The sequence below is a fragment of the Vicugna pacos genome, chromosome 10, assembly GCF_048564905.1.
Source record: "Vicugna pacos chromosome 10, VicPac4, whole genome shotgun sequence".
NCBI classification, from domain to species: domain Eukaryota; kingdom Metazoa; phylum Chordata; class Mammalia; order Artiodactyla; family Camelidae; genus Vicugna; species Vicugna pacos.
Genome location: NC_132996.1, coordinates 17395052 through 17414833, shown reverse-complemented (window position 1 = coordinate 17414833; position 19782 = coordinate 17395052). Strand labels below are relative to the sequence as shown.

At 38.6% G+C, this 19782-nt stretch overlaps 1 protein-coding gene across 4 annotated transcripts; it reads right to left on the bottom strand.

Annotated features, from left to right (window-relative positions):
* Positions 1 to 2613: 2613 nt before the first annotated feature.
* On the bottom strand, positions 2614 to 7635 carry CREBZF (CREB/ATF bZIP transcription factor). Of its 4 annotated transcripts, XM_072969069.1 has the most exons (5): positions 6262 to 7588; positions 5972 to 6049; positions 4831 to 4899; positions 4101 to 4211; positions 2614 to 3077 (listed from the first exon to the last, which is right to left on the bottom strand). In XM_072969069.1, the coding sequence occupies exons 1-2, from the start codon at positions 7326 to 7328 to the stop codon at positions 6034 to 6036; spliced, it is 1083 nt and encodes a 360-aa protein (XP_072825170.1). In that variant the 5' UTR covers positions 7329 to 7588; the 3' UTR covers positions 2614 to 3077; positions 4101 to 4211; positions 4831 to 4899; positions 5972 to 6033. The 4 variants fall into 4 exon arrangements, with proteins under 4 accessions (XP_072825170.1, XP_072825169.1, XP_072825171.1 ...); XM_072969068.1 differs by having other exon boundaries at positions 4101 to 4899; XM_072969070.1 differs by lacking the exon at positions 4101 to 4211.
* Positions 7636 to 19782: the final 12147 nt, after the last annotated feature.

Sequence of the window (19782 nt, the reverse complement as noted above, 5' to 3'; positions counted from 1 at the left end):
AGATAATTCAAAACCCAATGATATTTAAAAAAAAAAAATCTAAATCATGGAGATGTGATTACAGCATGGTGACTATAGTTAGCAATCCTGTAAGTTGTTAAGAGAGCAGTTCTTAAGTTTTCATCACAAGATAAAAACCTTTTTTGTAACTATGTATGATGTTGAGTGTTAACTAGACTTATTGTGATCATTTTGTAATATATACAAATACCAAATCAAATCTCTTTAGTAGCAAGGAAATACACCATTAAAAGAATAGTTTAAAAAAAAAAGATACAACTCAATTAAAAATTTAGTACAAACTGTTTCCTTACTTATCATTAAACATTCCCACAGTACTTACTCCCTAGTATAATACCATCTATAAACATAACAAAAGTTTACAATGGTTTCTGTAGCCAAAAAGGATTTCTTTCTAACATCTGTCCTCTACCATGTATTTCTTAAATCATCTTCTCAGCTAGTAGAAATCACCAACGTAAGCCAAAGAACATATATTATTTTAAACCTGTTGCTGCAAATCTACATTACCAAAATTTTTGGTCAGGGGGCAAGTAAGTGTGAACCTGCTGTGGTTTGCATTACAATTTAGAGAAACAGTCATTTTTATCTTAACACCTAAAAAATACTGCCTCAGTCAGGAAAAGAGTTTAATAGTTCAGTTTAGTACTGTAATATTTAATATTACAGTAATTAAACTATTTTAACCTTTTACAATTTAGTGTGTATAGTTATTTGGCTTTAAAAAAGAAAGTTCACATTATACTATACTTAAGGTATTAATTTGTAAACCCCAGACTATAGTACATTAAAAGCCAGAGGAATCCAGGAAATTGACCTCAGTAGATGTAAAGGAAAAGACAGAATTTGGTGGCACATTCTGAAGGAAGTGGGGCCACCAATAAAATTCAAAACTGTGCACATTTACAGAGTTACACAAATGTTCAAAACACGAAGTGACTAGATTTTTAAATTAGATTAACTGAAAATTGGGCAGAATATTTTCAACAAAACAATTTGGGGTCAACAAAATTACAAAATTAAAGTCCATTGTGAACTGGTTTCTTTTTAAAAAGTGGAGAATATGGCTCTAAGAAATCTTTAACATAAAAATTGGGGGAAGGTAAAAAACTAGGCAAAAATTACTGTTATCAGTAACAAAAGCAATGAAAAAGGCAACTTCCTATAACCTGTATCTTAAAAATCTTTTTCTCTAATATCACGATTTATATTGCTAATGATAAAGTAATTTACTTTCTGAATAAAATTTAAATTATGTCTAGTTAATTTTCTGCACTTTAAAACAGTGTAAATGACCACCTGAAGTCTAGGTCAGAGCTCAGAGCTCAACCCAGTATTATAAAACAAAATAGGGAGTGACTGGCAGAATGAGTACTGAGGTTTATTCAAGTTCAAGTATGTGCAAAATACTGTGCTGGCCAACCTCTCCTTTTTAATCCCTGGCTTAGATGGTAACTACCTGGTGTCTGAATTAAAAACAGCACAGAAAAAAACAGTACAGTAAAATATAAAAATACCAACATTTGGGAGGGTCTCAAAACTCTGTACTGATAGCCTGGGAAAAAAGCAAAACACTTGAAAATATTTCACTACCTATTCAAATTTAAATAGTCATCAGACTACTTAGCTTCAAAATCTGACTAAATTAGTGAGAACTTAAAGTATACCTCCAAAATGCTGAACTAGGTAATCATATATTTTAAAAGATAATGACTCATTATCAGTGAATTATCCACTCTGTGTTCTATCAAAGCAGTAGTTATGGTCACCATATAGTTAATGCCTACCTGATTTCTGGTTGTGGAATTAACAACCAGCCACACTGTCCTGTGGGCAGATCTATCAGTCACTTAGGTATAAGCCACTGGGAATATGCTTTGCTGCCGGCATCACAGGCACTGCATACACTTAAGAGTACAAACAAGTGAGTGGACTTAAATCAATTTTGGATATCACCACATAATAACCAAACTATAGTTATTATGAATCATTCTGAAAAGAAAAGAAGTAAGAGCCTATCTCCTACCCCCTCCCACTTCTATCATCTGAACACTTCCCAAATGAGTCAGTAAAATAAAATGACTCAGTCTAGACCAGGTGAAAGAATGTATTAACATAATCCAACAAAAATGAAATAAAACAATCCAGAGTTCTGAGTGTTTTTTTTTCACACTTGTAATGAACTGGAAAAATGTTTCAATTAAATAAAACCATATTCCATGAAAAAAGCCACTCTCATCATCCAGAATACTAAAGCCCTTACATACTAGAGAAATTTTAATATGAAACAGTAGAAACTAGTATACCATTCATTAGAAACCTCAGAATACTTTTAAAGTCCTCAGAGAATGCTCAAGAAGCCAAAACCTCAGAATCCACACATCTTGGCATTACCCTGAATTGCAATTAACTACCCGCACATTTAATCATAAGCAGTTTTTCCAAAGATACAGACAAATCATCTATTTAAAAAGACTACTCTTTATAGTTTTGTGGTTAGACTTTACATTAACTTTTATATTCTACTCAGCAAGGTCTGTCTGTCTTCAGATTAGCTCTCATGATCCAGGAAATAAACACAAACTCATGATATGCATTGTGATCACTGACAGCTTGTTTATGTAATTCTATTCCACTAAATCTAATTCCATAGAATGTGTTCTTGATTATGTAAAAGAATCTAATATTCCTTGAAGAAATACTACCATTCTCTTCTCCAATGGTTACAATTTTTAAAACGTATGCAAAGAGCTGAGTTATCATTCCCATGAAAGACAAAAGTGTATAATTTTGTCCCAAAATTAACTTAAGTCTCATATATTTCTATTAAGTCTTTCAAGGATTCCAGAGAATCTTTCATATCTCCATTTCTGGAAAGTGAAATCTGGAAAGTGAAATCAGTATAGAAGTAATTTGGGAACTTGAAAATGGCATTCATTTTTTTTCAGCAGATGCCAAATTTTTGATCGACATGGCTCCCACAATTACTTTGTTACCATCAGTCCAGTCAGTTAACAGGTTTGAGGAAAAGATTCGTTTTTGCAGACACTGCTAAGCTGTTTAAAGAGAAGAGAGAGAGATTAATTTAGTGATTATAAAATGCACAAATATTTAAAATATTTTGAACACTTTTTGTTGGATTACACCAGAGGTGTGACTACATTTTAATAAACGTGGTCTTTTTAGTTAGAGCTGGTCAAGGAAGTGCAGAAACATTCAGTCAATATGATAGAATTAGGTCAATATGATGTGTTAGTTCAATTAATGTATGAATTCCTGTCACCATCAGATTAATAAGAAGCTACATCTTTACTATAGTTCCTTCTGTATCATTTTGCCATAGAGGCACAATTAGGGGAAAAAAACAGATTCCCCAAATATGAAGTTGTTTTCATCCATTACAGTAAATAGGGCCAAACATGAAAATTTCTAAATAATCCATATTATACTCCAGAAATTTCCTTGATCCAACTAATCATTTTGAACACAATTTTCTAAAAATAGTAAGACAACAGTTTCATATTAATCATAACTTTTTTAATTAACAAGTAGTGAATAGGACACTTTTAAGATATTGTTTACTACATACTGAAATAAACAGATCTGTTGTAAATTCAGAAACCCAAACATTTACAGTAAAATGTGCTTACACATAAATATGACCAAATTTAAAGCCCCTGTTAGATAGGTCCTAAATACATGCAATACCGTGTAAAAACAAGACCATGACGTTGATGTAAAAAATGACAAAATCACTAAGTCACCAAAATTAGAAAAAAAAGAATGAAATGGAAACTAAGAAAACACACTTAAAACATAAGGAACCTAACAAAGCAGCTTTTAAAATAGTCGATACTAATCTCCATTTTCAAAAATTCTGAATCAAGTATTTCCAAAAACTGCCATTTATAAAATGACATTCTAAAAATCTATACTTGGAATTTCAAAGCATCCCAATTCAGAAAACTTTGACTACTGTTTCTCCCCAGCCCCAAACTTCAAATAATGCAGGAAAAGCATTGACATTAGGAAGAAAATATTCCAAGGGAATGGTATAATTTTTAGAAAAACACACTTACTGCTTCCAGAACCTTTTAAGACCCACAGCATTAACAACAATCATTTTTCCTATTTTCATCCATTATTTTCCAATGTCATGTTAGAGATGAACAAATTCTTTGAGCCCATAACTGAAAGATCAACAAACCTGGTTTTATTATGACACCATATTTTTGTCATTGGTACTGCACAAAATTATATACAAAGAAATATATACAAAATGTTCAAGTATTAATTAAATTTCAATTCAAGGCTTCTGTTTCAAAAAGCTACATTTAACATATTCCATAAAGATAGCACAAATTAGTCATTTCAAATAATTTTTCCAACTACTTTTGGTTTTTATATATATATATATATATATAATTCAGTAGGCACTAAAAATCCATGCAGCTGCATTGTGAGGGGCTTGCTCCTGCACTTAGGTATAAGCAGGTTCATCACTCCAGGTTGTGAGTTTGGCTACTATCCATTCATGCTCAAGTGCAGTAGATTTTACAAAATATGCCGTAATGCACTGGAAACCAGAGACCAAGTTAGGTCTCAAATTGTATTATCTAGCAACAAAACATTTACAGTTGTGCAAGAACAAGATTCCATTTTCATAACCAAATAACAACAAAATAAAACATTTTATGTGTAAGATAACTTACATCTTTGGACTGCTGGAAAATACTTTTTAATTATGAACATTTTAAAATAAAAGCAGAAGCCCTGATATTACCTCTTTTTCCTCATTTCTTATACTACCTTTTAAAATAAAGCAGGAAATGTGGCCAGCAGCTGGTCCCGTCTCTTCTGCCCCAACAGCTGTATCCACTTTAGCACAAAGAAAAACAAGGATGCTAAATACGTATATACTTTATCAAACAGTGATGTTTCACAAAGAATTTCTTAATGCGTCTTACACAGAAGGACACTGTAACATACAATTGGACAATAGATAATTGAGTACTTCAAGGGAAGACTATATCCCCACTTTGGAAAAAGTCTCAATAGTGTTATTTAGTAGCCAGAACCACTCAATTTTAAAACTTATTTTTAAATAGGATAAAGGTCTTTGAAATATGGAGAGTAACATTCTTTGTGAAGCCTCACTTTACACTTTTTCATTCACATTTCATAACCTTCAATATCTAATCATACATAAATTAAACCTAAAATTTTAATACAACAAAAATAAAGGTGTTCAACAATTTATTCATACTCAGTGATAGGGTAATCACTGTGCTGGTCCTCAAAGAAACATTTCATTAACCATTCTTATGCCTCCTTCAATTAACTAACACAGGAGTCTGATAATGTTAATCTCCAACCTCTCTAACGGTAAGATATAAAAATCTACTGATTTTATTAGACTGTATATCTAGATCTATGAAAACTAAAAGGCGTTCTTGAATATTTAAGAGATTCCTGTCATCTCCAGCAAAATATCTATCCCATTTGTGCATGCCCCAAGTACTTATTGTCAACCTCTGAAAAGTTGCTCTAAAATTGGAATTCCAATTTGCACCTTGTACAACTCGGAACTTCCATTCAACTTCACCTGTGTCACTGTCTCCAAACTGTATCTCTATTAGCAGCTTTCAGTGTACAGTTGCAACCGATGTCATCCAAGGCCATGTCCACACTGGGGACAGAAGAGCTAGGTACACGCAAGTCTGAACAAGGGGACACATTAACAGCTATTTCAACGAGAAGAAGCATCTTAAATACATTATAGACCAGCACAAGTCTGTTTCCAGGGTGGACAGGGCCCAAATTAGATTCCCCTCCCACCTTCCAAAAAAAAAAAAAAACCACACACACACACACAACAAATTGAGATGTTGCCCATTAAAGTAGACTAAGCAGCAGAGCATGAGCGTTACGTGAAGAGATGGATCCTTACCAGGTTGTGAGGCGGGAACGACTGTTCTGTAACCCCTACAACGGAGCCTGGCAGGAAGGAAATCACCTAAAAAAGAAACTGTCAGAGAGATTTAATAGTCACATGTTATCATTAGGAGTTGGTTACAGTGTCACATTCATGCTTTTAGCTAAACACTTAAAGATTCAATATTACTTTTTTTTTCCTCCTCTGAAATGTGTCCAGTGAAGATGTCCCACTAAGGTGTTTTACATGGTGTAAGGGAGTTGAAAGGGGTAAACGCGGATAAAGAGCAGATTACTTGACCCTACATTTTAAGAGAAGACGACGCCTTCCGGGCGCATGCCGAGCAGAACTCCACCGACACCTTATCCTTGTCCACATGAAGACACACTCCTCCGGCTGAGTCGTCCTCTTCCAGCACGTCCTGCTGCTGCTTTCCCACGGGCAGAGCGTAGTCATGGTCACCGGCGGGCGAGTCTCTGAAGAGCGAGGTGGTCAGCCGCAGTCCCACGCCGCTCAGCCGGCTCAGCAAGCGAGCCAGTCCGGTCTCGTTGGCTAAGACAGCCCGTAGATAGCGACTCTCCTCCTGCAGTGCTTGTACGCGCTTGCCCAGCTCCCGATTCTCGGCCCGCAGCTCCTGGTTCTCGGCTGCCAGACCTCGGACTCGACTCTCCAGCCCCATCACGTACTCCTTCTTCTTCAGCCGATTAAGACGGGCAGCAGCCGCCGCCGCCTTCCGGGGACTCTTTGTCGCCGCCTGGGTGTTGTCGTTGCTGCTGCTGCTGCCGCCGCCGCCTCCTGGGGACTTTCTCCGCCTCTTTTCGCCGCCGCCACTGTCACTGCCGCTGCTGCAGCCTCCGATGCCGTTTAAGAGCCTCTGCAGCAGGTCAGAAAAGCGCTGCATCTCGGCAGCCGCGGCCTCGTCGTCGTCCTCCCCTCTCCACAGGCCGCCGCTATCCGAGCCTCCGCCTGACGAGGAGAGAGGCCCCGGCGAGCTGAGCCCGGGCTCTAGATGCCAGTCCGGCTGCCGAGGGTCCAGCAGATCCGCCAGTTCCAGCCCGGACAGAAAGTCCATGTCCTCCGTCTCCTCCCCGGGAACACTGGCGATCGCCTCCTCCTCCATCTCCTCGGGCGAGGGTGCGCGCGCGGCCACGCCGCCGCGGCCCCCCTTCCCGGCCTCCGACTCGCTCTCGTCGCCTCGCGGCTGCCTGCGGCCGGAAGATCCGGCCGCCGCCGTCCCTTCGTCCTCTGCCGCCGCTGCCGCCCGGGTCTGGTCCGGGGGTAGCGAGCAGGTCGCGGCCGGCGCCGGGCTCTCGCTGCGGTTTGGGGAGTCGCTGCCCGAGGCCGCCAGCAGTTTGGTCAGGCTGTGCCTCATGGGGCCCGGCGGCGGGCCCACGTAGGCCCCGGCCCCTCAGACCGGGCCTCGCGGGTCCCAAGGACCCAGAGCTGGTAGCCGGGGAGTTGGCCAGAACGAAATGAAGGGGAAGGTCGGAGTCGCCTCCCGCCCCACTTCACTGGTCGACCCCCCGCGCCGGGGCGGGGGGAGGGCCGGGAGATCCAAGCGGCGAGGGCCAGCGATGACTCGACCGCGCCACCCAGACAACGGCCTGGCCGGAAGTCGGTCGATCGCTCCCCAGCCCCTCCCACAGTATTTCGCGCTCCACCAGGCTCTGGTATCGCGAGAATTCGGTGAGGTCTCCGAAGGAGTAATTCCATATCTCCAGTGATGTCATAGTAACATCGGCAAAAATAACAACAAACCCGGGATTTATTGAAAAAGTAGTCTACCCTCTCGGCTCTCACTTCTCAATCCTCTGTAGTCTAGCTTCCACCTCCAGTGAAACCACTCTGGCTCAGAACTGACCTTTTAGATACCAAATATTTTAATAATCTTAAAGTTATCCTAGAATTTAAGACTGGTGATCAGATGCTTCTTAAAACAGCTCTTTTCCCCTTTCTTTATGATACATCGTTTCACTCAGTACTAGAAGAAAAAAGAGGCAGTCATTCGAATATAATTTAATTTTTCCAAGTTTTTATTATAAAAATATACAGAATATGTGAAAGAATATTACAATATCCAGTCTAATTCAACAATACTACCCAAAATTCAGACTCAACAATTCAACAATTAACATTTTTCCATTTGTGCTCTATCTGTATATAAATGTTTATAAAACTTTTTTTTTTTTTTTTTTGCTGAAACATCCCAAAGTTGCAGACAAGACACATCATGCCAACAGGCTTCAGGATGCATCTCTAAAATAACATTCTCTTTCATAATTGTAATACTTTTATCAGGTCTTGGGAGAATAAACAATCCTGCTAATATTATCTTACTCATTCTATATTCAAATTTGCTCAGCTTTCCTCAAAAATAATTTTTTACAGCAGGGATTTTCTTTTGCGCCAGGATCCAATTATGGGTCACTTACTGTATTGTTATGTATTTTTTCCCCATTTGTCAAACCATACTAATCCCTTCCACATTTTAGTTTTTCTTAATACTGACTTTTTGATGAGACAGGATCAGCTGTGTTGAAACATGCACCACATTCAGGATTTGTCTGTTTCCTCATGGTGTTGTTTATCTTGCTCCTCTAATCCTACAAGATATCTGATATTTGAAGTAGTTTACATTAGAATATGGTGAAACAAAACAACTCGAATTTTTCCAAAGCAAGGCCAGTGAAAATACAGATGAAATAGGAAAATCAGTAGTTCTAAAAGGAGGAAATGTTTGTATTAAAATAGATTGAACATAAAATCTTACACAGTTACTCAAGTTGAGACAATAGACCAAACTTACTGGTTCTCCTCAGCTCCAAAAAGAAACAAAGAAATAAACTTGGCATTATGTGCTCATGAGTAAAGTATACATGAATTCATTGACTACAAACAGTTCTCATGTCTTAAAGAAACGTCTCTATGGGATGCTGAATAAAGTAGCAGATAGCCTCACCAATAGCTACCTTTGTATGGCTGTTTTTTTAGAGGGACAAGAAACAAGTTCCAGAAAAGCTGGACACTGATATGTCCCAAATATCCAAAACAGTACCTGGCACAGGAAAGTCTTCAATAAATCCTTGTTCAGTGAATGAATTAAGAAGATCTCCAACTTTTAGTTGAAGGGATTATACTAAGGCTCAACTAAATAAAAACAGTTCTGCAAGGGGCACAAATAAGTATGCCCTATGGTATCTAGAAGAAGAAATAAGTAGCCTCTGTGTCCTTAACATTCTCACTAGGAAAGGTTTTGCTAAAGTAGAACAGCACATAATTTGAGATAATAAATATTCTGGCAAGTTTTGTGTGACTGGTGATCCCACAGAATTGCGTTTTCTCCTTAGGCAAAATCAAGATCATGGATTGATTTATCATTTTTTCTCTGAATTACAAGATTTTGGTTTAAATATACGTGGTTTAAAAGCCTCCCCATTTAGATTAAGAGAAAAATAGAAAACTGAAATAGAAAGTTTTTACAATGTAGACTCGGAAGACAAAAAAGCAACTGACACGAGTAAAACTCGCAGAAAATGGCTTTCCCTCCCTTCCACCATTCCTCCCTTTTCTCCTCCTCATTCTTCTCATTCTCTGCTTATTCACAGTTGGTTTGTTGTTGTTGTTTTTCTGGTTATAATGATCATTGCAAAAGATTCAGATAGTGCAGAAACATATAGAAAGATATCACCCATTAACTACACAAAAAGAACTCATTAGAATGTTGGTGTACATACAAAGAATTTTTCTGTGCACAGACGTAAGGCACACCTTATTTTATTTCTTTGAACTCTACTGTTTTGGTATGAATATTTTGTGGACATCTTTCATACAACTAAATAAAGACCCACATGCATATTTATGATGACTAAAATTCCATTTCATTAAATTTCCAAGTTTTATTCAACCAGCTCCTCATTGATAGCATTTAGGCTGTATTGGATTTTTCACTATTATAGACCACATGATGATGTTGCACAAACATCTTCGTTCACTTATTCTATGATTTCTTTAGATTAAATTATTTGAAGTAGAATTTCTGGATACAACTTTTATACATAGACTCAATACCCATGGGAAGGTATTGCTCACCAATGGTACATGACAGTATTTAGTTACTATGTACTCAGTGACAGTGGATTAGTTCTTTTTAGAATATGCCAATCCAAAACTAAAAAATGGCATCTTTTTGTGTAAATTTGTATTTATTTATTAGAAGGTTGAATGTTTTTCATATGACCAACTGATTTCTAATGTGAATAGCCTTTTTACCTCCTGAGCCCATTTTTCTCTGAGGCCAGAAGAAAATGTTCAGCACGGAAAATATTTTTCTTTTTCCTTCCTGATTTATATGAACTCTATGCATTATTAGGAAAACATACCTTTGTCTCATATTTTCCACTTTTTCCCCCAGTTGATCATTTACTGGGGGCAAAATGGGGTAAAACTACTTGTTTTACTATAATTTTTAAATAGTCTATCAAAATTTTCTTTATGGTTTCTGGCTTTAATGTTAAGCCTAAACAGGTTTTATTAACCTAAATAATACTGATATTTACCTATATGTTTTAGAATGCCTTTAATTATTTCTATTTATAATTTACTAAGAGCCTTGAACAATATGAGTGATTATTTCATTCAGATGTGAATGGAATTTATTCTAGTATAAAATGTGACACAGAAACGTAATTTTTCAAAAAGTTATCTTCCACAATAAAATTTATTGAATAATCCATACTTGCCCCACTCATGTTCCAACATATATGCCATAAATTAAATTCTTATATATAGTTGGATCTATTTCTGGTCTTTTTCTTCTATTTCATTGATCAGTCTAACCGTTCTGGAAGCAAAATCACTACATTTTTATTGCAGTTTTATAATATACTTTAATATGTCATAGGACAGGTCCTTCTTTGTTAGTCTTACTTTCTCAGAATTTTCTATCTATATTTGAATAGTCTTCCAAAATTTATAAAATTTTCTAAGTTCAAAAAGCTGGACTTTTCATGTAAATGCATTTAATTTATTAACTTACTTTTCCCAGTTATTGTATGCATTGTTTGCTACTGAATGACATTATTTCTTCTTTTATGTTTTCTATATGGTTACTGTTGCTACATAAGGAAGTTATTGATTTTTTTGTTAAATTTTTAATTGACTCACCCACTGAGGTTTCTTAATAGATTTTATTTTTAGCTTATTCATTCAAATTTCCCTGGTAGACAATTAAATTGCCTTATTTTATATATACGATAATTTTGTCTCCTTCTTTGCAATACTTATTTCATTATCTTGACGTAATGAAATAGCATTTCCAGATTGATGTTAAATAGTGCTGCTGATAGCCGACTCCCTTGTTTTATTCCTGACTTTTAACAGGAATGCCTCTAGTGTCTAGCTGTTGATTTGAGATGGATATTTTTATTAGGTTAAGCTCAGTTGCAGGAAACAAGCCAGGTCAGCTATTTTAAGCAGAAAAAACATGTAATAGAGAGAAGGTGTTTACAAAATAATTGGAAGGACTGGAGGAGTGGGCCTTAGGCCAAGTGATCAAGAATGCCTGTCAGTACAGTGTGGCCATAGAGGCCTGATAGGGAGCTGCTATCTTTGCCACAGCTGGGAAAGTTGTAAACAGAAAGCTGGAATGTTGGCGTCAAGAGCACCGCTGCTGCCATACCAAACTCCCAACCCCATGTATTAATTAGCTCTTGCTGCCTAAAAAGTTACCCCAACCTAAAAATAACAATAAATATTTGTTTATTGTTGTGGCTTAAAGTAACAATAAATATTTATTATCTCTCGCAGTTCCTATTGGTCTGAAATTTGTAAATGCCTTAGCTATGCAGTCCCGCTCTGGAATTCTCATGGAATTCAGTCAGATTTTGATGGGGGCTGGAGTCATCTAAGACACCGCTTCTGAGGTGGCTGACAGTTTGGTCCTGAGAAAGCCTCAGTTCCTTTTCCTTGTGGGACCTTCCACAAGCTGCGTAAGTGTTTACACTATATGGTAGCTGGCTTCCCCAGAGTGAACGATCCAAGATACCAAGGAAACAGTAACAATGTCTTTTACGACTTAGCCTCATAAATCACGTAAGGCCCCGCGCGCCTGGGTAGTGGAGTGGTCCTCGTGGTCACCTCAGAAATTGGGCTCCATGGCCTAGCGTCCCCGCCACCTGTGATCGTACGCCGAGGCCAGCGAGGGGTGACTGCCGAGGTTTCCACCAGCCCACAGGCAAAAGCACGGCAGCCACCCTCTCCAGCGGCTCGCTCATGGCCACCCACGACCACTACCAGCGCCGCCTGGGCTCCGCTTCCAGGAACAGCTCCTGCGGAAGTGCGGAGTAGCACCCTGGGAAAGCCATCCCCCACCACCCAGGTCTCCCCAAAGCCAACCCGGGACACTGGTGGGCTAGCTTCTTTTTCGGGAAGTCCACTCTCCCATTCATGGCCATAGTGTCCCCAGAGCACTGGGAATCGCCCCAGAAGACCTCCACCGGTATGATCACCTGTGACCTGGCTCGGGAAGCCATGGGGAAGCAGCAGTCTGGCAGCCAGCCTGGCAAAACCAACTCCAGCCCCCGTCCTGAGTGGCCGCCATCAGCTGCCAGGCTTCCTTCCAAGGCGCTAGGCTAATAAGAGCCCCCACTCCACCTCCCCTCCCCTCCTCAAGACTAAGCAGGCTACAGCCAGCAGAAACAGTTGGGTTCTTTAACATCAAAACAGTAAAACACCAAAAAGAAAGTTGAGAGAACCCCACTCTTTACTACCCAAGCCACACAAGAGCCTTCCTGACACCTCATAACCCTGTGCCTTGCACCAAGCAGAAAATAAACTCCAAGCAGCCATAAAAAAAAAGAAAAGAAATGAAAAGAAAAGAAAGAAAGAAAAAGAAAAAAGAAAAGAAAAAGGGAAAGAAAAGAAAATCACATACAATCATTTTTGTAGCCTTCTATTGATCACATGAGTCAGACCTTACTGTGGAGGGGGAGTACACATGGATATAAATACTTGGAGATAGGAATCATTAAGTGCTATGTTGGGGACTGGCTACCATAGCTCATAAAATAAATGAATGGACAGCTACATATAAAAGAGTAAGATTAGAACATTCTCTAACATCATATACAAAAATAAGTTCAAAATAGATTAAAGACCTAAAAAGACCGGAAACCATAAAACTAGAACAGGCAGAACACTTGTTGGTATAAGTTGTAGCAATATTTTTTTGGATCAGTCTGTCTCCTAAGGCAAAAGAAATAAGAGCAAAAATAAACAAATGGGACCTAATTAAACTTAAAAGCCTTTGCACAGCAAAGGAAACCATCAACAAAATGAAAAGACAATCTATTGAATAGGAGAAAATATTTGCAAATGATATGACCGATAATTCATATACAAACCCATAATATCCAAATAACCATTTTGGTTAATATCCAAAATATATAAACAGCTCACACAACTCAATATCAAAAAACAAACAACCTGATTACAAAATGATGAGAAGATCTGAATAGACATTTTTCTAGAGAAGACATAAAGATGGCCAACAGGCACATGAAAAGATGCACAACATTGCTAATCATTAGAGATACACAAATCAAACCCATAATGAGATATCACCTCACACCTGTCAGGAAGGCTACCATCAAAAAACCTATAAATAGCAAATGTTGGTGAGGATGTGGAGAAAAGGGAACCCTTCCTTATACACTGTTGGTGGGAATGTAAATTGGTGCAGCCACTCTGGAAAAGAGTATGGTGGCTCCTCAAAAAACTAAAAGTAGAACTACCATATGATCCAGCAGTTTCTTCTGGGTATATATCTGAAGAAAAAAGAAAGAAAGAAAAACCTAATTCAAAAAGATACATGCACCCCATTGTTCACAGCAGCATTATTTACAATAGCCAAGATATGAAAGCAGCCCAAGTGTCCACCAACAGATGAACAGATACACAATAGCATATTACTTAGCCATAAAAAGAATGAAATTCTGCCATTTGCAACAAAATGGATGGACCTAGAGAGTACTATGCTTAGTGAAATAAGTCACTAAGAGAAGGACAAATACTGTATCACTTATACATGGAATCTAAAAAATAAAACAAACAAATGTATATAATACAATAGAAATAGATTTACAGATACAGAAAACAAACTAGTGGCTACGAGCAGGGAGAGAGAAGAGCGGAGGGGCAAGATAGGATGGGGTTAAGAGATACAAACTACTATATATAAAATAAACAAGCAGCAAGGATATATTGTACAGCACAGGGGATTACACCATTATTTTATAATAACTTTGAATATAACTTAAAATAATCTATAAAAATATTGAATTACCATGCTGTACAACTGAAACTAATATAATATTGTAATCACCTATACATACATACATACATAAGTAAAACTAGTGATGGAACACTAAGATGCTGTTGCAGAAAAGCCTAATGTCTCCAAGAATGTGCTTGGCAGAAACAACAGCCAAAGCAGGGGGAAACGACCCCTGCGTCATTTGCATCTTCCAAATACAACTGCAGAGGAGTCTGGCAAATATAGTTTGTTTCTGTGTTTCTCTTATTTTAGCTTTTCCATTTCTACCATATAAGAAAGCAAAACATGTTAGAAGAGGGATTGAAATAGATGATGAGTACCAATCTATCAAATCCTCCTCAAAGATCATGACTTTATGGTACTTCATCATCAATACACACATTTATTGGACTTTCTATAGCAGCAGGTTGGAATACAGATGTTAGGGAAGGCAGCTGAATCAGGGCTGGGGTTTTGCTGAGTAGGTACAGCAGAAGGATGAGTACTACAGAGGCCAGAGTGCTCATTTCCATATAGTTTGCCTGTTTACTAATGACGTATTACCTGTAAAGGGTAGGGAGTATGACCATGAGGGGATTTTATGACTGGTTGAAAATTGAAGAATGACAGTGTCTAGGGTACTGTAGGATTTGTTTACAAGAACTATCTATTTGCATGGATTATGTGCAATGCTCAGTGTGCTAGCTGTATTTCCATTCCTTTATTCTCCTCTCAAAAAAGCATTTCAGAAGGCAAATGAATGAGACATAGTATTGTGGACAAATCTGAAATCTCATTTCTTTTACTTTAAAATGACCAACATTCATAACCAACAAAAATAGTAACAAATTACTGGTATGCTTTCCAACTAATCAAGCCCCATAGTTGTTGCCCCTGAAGTGGAGACTTGCTGCTTCGGTGGGGAAAGGGACAGCAGGTGCAGAAGTTTCGGTGTTAGATATTTAGGAGGGTAGGAGCAGAGCTTTCCCTGTTCTGATGTGAAGGACTCCACTTCTCAGGTGGAAAACTGCCTTCTCTCTCACTCCAGACACCCCAGAGCCAAACTTGGCTGAGCAGCTCTTGCTTCCTATTGCCAGTTTCAAATCATTCCTTTCCATCTCTCCTTCACAAAGCTCAGCTCTTTAATTTTTTTAAATACTGAAAATCTGCAGTCAAACACCGAGCTAGAGAAAAGAGTATACTGAATCCCTATATACTCCTCGTCCAAATTTAAGTATTATCAAGATATACACTTTCCTAAACTTGCTACAACCCCCTGCCTTTTTTTGCTGAATTATTTTAAAGTAAAAATCCTTAACATCATGTCATTTTCCCTCTACACATGTTAACATACCTTTTTAACTGTAAGGTCATTTTCTCTGAAACCACAATATCATGACTGCAACTAGTCAAATTGTTATGAATTTCTTGGTTATCATTTAACCCCAGTCAATATGCAATTGCGTCAAAAATTTCTATCTACAGATGGCTTACTGAATAAGGATCCAAACAATTCTATGCATTCCTTATATCGCTCAAACTTCTTTTAATCTAAGACAGCATCCCTCCACCCCTTTTCACCAATGCCATTTGATTTTCTGAAAAAGCCAGGTCAGCTGTCCTGTTGAGTGTCCCATTTTCTGCATTTGTCTGCTTTCTTGTGGTGCTGTTTTACTCCCCACCTCCCCCTCTTCCCAGCCCCATATTTCCTGTAAGCAGGAAGTTAGTTCTCAGAGCTTAGTTAGCTTAAGAGTCAACATTTTTGGCCAGAATACTTCCTAGGAGGTGCTACTCTTCATGGTGTCTCACATCAGGAGTCATATAAAGTCCACCTTTTCCATTTTCAGTGATGCTAAGATTGATCAATGTTTTCAAATGGTGACAGTCTAATTCCTCCATTGTAAAATTCTCCATTAATCTTTTTCCTAATGGTTTCATCTAATGATAATCAGTGCCTGGATAAATTATTTCACTGGCTTACTCTTATTGCTTTACTTTTATTATTTGGTATTCTTCTGTGAAAAGCAACTTTATCTTACCACATATGGGCCGTTTCGTTACCCTGAAATACAGGGAACAGGAAAAGTAGGATAAATGCTTACTCACTGAAACTCTCTGGTTTCCTCTTTACCCAGTAAGATCTTATGTTAGGTCACCCAGTAAGTGATGTGATTTGAATCCAGGCAGTCTGATGCTAATGCACCCCTTCCCTCATTGCACTAACACTTTGGCTAGTTTCCTGATCACAAATCTGGGTTTCCAAAGGGCCTAGTGAAAGGATTTGACTGGGGGTGGGGGGTGGGGAGGACTGAGCCAGATTATGAAGGCTTAGATTTCTGTAAGGGATGGAGGTAAATATGGATGTGAGCGTAATGGGATTAATCTAGCCACAGAGTCTTTTGTTAGAGTCTATTGTGACTGCTTATTCTGCAGCCCCGGATGGTGTGGCTGTTATGAAAGCAGTTTTCTTACCAAGAACAGGAAGTGCTATGAAGGCTTCAGAGCTACTTTCATGTTTTCGTTATCTCTTCTCTTGGACAATTCTTACACATTCTACAGGCTTTAACTTAGCCACTTCTAGGAAAAGCTTTCCCTAACTTGTTCTGCCTTATGTTAAGAAACCCTGCTGTGCACTCCCATGTCATCCTATCCTTCAGTATTTTTCTCACCCACTAGGATGCAAATTCAGTGAGGATAAGGTCTCTGTGTTGCTCATACTGTGTCCTAGTACTTAACACAGTGCCTAGCCAATAACTGGCTCTCAAATATATGTTAAATTAGTGAGACGTATTAAATGAATGAACTATTAATTAAATTTGAGTGATCAAAATGTCTTGGCCTGCCCTTCCTCTACCATCTTTTCCTTTGCCTGTTAGGGTGAAACCAAAAACCAATACCCAATGCCTAAAAACTTGAATATATGAGAAAGCAGTCTTCCAAAATCTAAAATTCAAGTCTCACACAGACATGAGAAAATCCATGAGAAAAGTTAATACATTCAAATCTTTAAATATAGGAGAGAAATAGTAATCATTAGGAGACACTCCTTAGGGTAGAAAAAGATATAATCATTAACTGTATGTTGCTGAACACTTACGAAAGCAGCAGCTTCCAGCTGAATGGCCTGACCCAGATCTGTCAGGCCATATTTGGCTCTATATAAAACATGTCTTGTCTACTCAGTTCTTGGGGAAAGAAAAATCTGTAGGCTTTTTGAATCATCTACATAAAAATAGAGCTTACTAGGAAGCAGTTATGTGGAAGATTCTTCTATTTTTAATTTTAATTTTATTATATTTTTGAACTAATATATTCATACGGTTCCAACGTCAAATGATATAAAATGGCAGACATTCAGAAGCTTCCTTTCCACTCCTATCCCTAACCATCCCTGCCCCCACACTCCTCTACACCACTAATAAACACTTTTATTAGCCTTTACTTTTTCCAATATTTATACAGATGGAGGTACATATCTTTTCATTCTTATCCCTCTCTCATTCTCTCCCCCTTACACAAAGGTAATATATGACAGATATTCTTCACCCTGTTTTTTTCCCCTACATATATCCTGGAGGTATTTCTGTATCAGTACATAGAGAGCTTCTCCTTCCTTCCTTCCTTCCTTTCTTCTTTCCTTCCTTCCCTCCTTCCTTTTTCCCTCCCTCCCTCCTTTTCTTTCTTTCCCCTTTGCAATGTATTCCAAAGTATGGAGGGCCCACAGTTTATTTAATTGGTTGCATATTGAAGGTATGTAGGCCATTTCCATTCTTTTGCTATTACAAACAATTCTGTAACGAATAATCTTAAACATGAAAGGGAAGATAATTTTAGACTAGTGCGAATAAGAGTGGATTAGAGGATTAAATAGGGACAGTCTGGCAAATAGTAAAACAAGTCCCTTTGTTGAACTGAGGAGTGAGGGGATACTGTAGTTAGCTGAATGCACAGTGAATGACCAGGGAGACATGTCCAATGGAAATTTTTTTTTCTTGGATTAGTTTTTTCCAAGTGGGATAAACAGAAGGTTTGGAAAGAACAAAAATCAAGTGGGGAGAGTCATCTGTATAGCCCTAGGCCCTTAAATTCAATAAGATGTTGGAAAATAGCATCCAGTTTGTCCTTAGAGAAATGGACAAATTATTCGAAAAGCCCATTCTTGGCCAACTCCCCAAATTCCAACAACTTTTTTAAGAGGCTGAGATTTATTAAAAAAAAAGAAAAAAGACTCCCTGCCTCATAAGGCCCTGTCAATCTAAGTACAACAGAAACTGCTGAGGACCACCCAACATCTCTCTCCCTTCATCCTTGCTGGCAAAAGCTCTGCCTTTGTCAGGTAGCCTCATCTACTATATGCCATAGAGACTGGCCTCAGGGATATTGGTCTGCTTTAGAAAAGAGTTTTGTTTTGTTTTTTAAATTTCCCCTCAAGGGCAGTAGTTTGGAGGTGGTCGATTTACATTTTGTCAATTTGTTCCAATAAGCATCACTTTATAGGTCAGCATACCACAATCACTAGTTGCTCATCCCCTAATCTGGTCTGAGTCACAGAGTAAACACAGGATAAGCACTGAGAGAGAGGAACATAAAGTGCTGAGGAACACAGAGGGGGGAAATGCCTTTTTGTGGCTTGTTAGAAGTTAGTTTGTACAGTGGGAAAAACATGGGCTTTACATCCAGAAAGTGGATCTAGATACCTAATCTGCAGTGCCCAGCATAAAATGAAAATGTGGAGCCGCCTGCCACACAATTATTAAGAATCTCAAGGCAGTGGCCATAGAACCAAATGTGAGGTCCATGTGCAGGTGCCACACCCATGAAGCAGGTCCTGCAAGAGGAACTTGGGTTCAAATGTCACTCTTGCCACCCCAAATCTCCCTGGCTTTGGGCAAGTCACCCTGAGTCTCACTTTTTTCATTTATAAAATAGTGATAACTGAACCTCCCTTTTAGAGTTGGTATGAGGGTGACAGGTAAAGCACATGACACATGACAGGTTCACATTACTCTTACTTTTTTAGTCTGTGTTGTGGGCTCTTTTCCTCAGATGTTCTCTGGGCATCCATCTTTCTGTTCTCATTACCCACTTTCTTTTTAGTATCTTTCGAAACGGTATTATAATGAACATTATGAAGTGGCTCATATCTAATCATTTGTGACCTACAAATTGGCAATTTTATATGGTTCAGCCTAACACAAACTGCTTAGCATTACTTTGAACAGGTCGGTCTTTAGACCCAGGTAACTAAGACCCTTTCTTTGGGCCCACGTTTTCGGGGCATGCACCCCTGTCCTCTTACCTTACCCACCGCCCATCCTCTTCCAAACGCATCCTTCCTCATCTAACAAGGAGTCCCAGGGAGAAGTCTTCTACTATCCCACACTCCTGTACAGGGACCTCAGAATTCCCTACCCAAATGGCCCTCGGCCCACTTCCAGGACCGAGTTGGCCTCTTTTCAGCAGCCTCTTCCTCCTGCTTGCAGGCTGGGCACAAAACTTAAACGGGAGAGACACT

Excerpts from the sequence above, each read along its gene's own strand:
- CREBZF (XM_072969068.1), bottom strand. The coding sequence starts at position 7,328 with ATGAGGCACAGCCTGACCAAACTGCTGGCGGCCTCGGGCAGCGACTCC.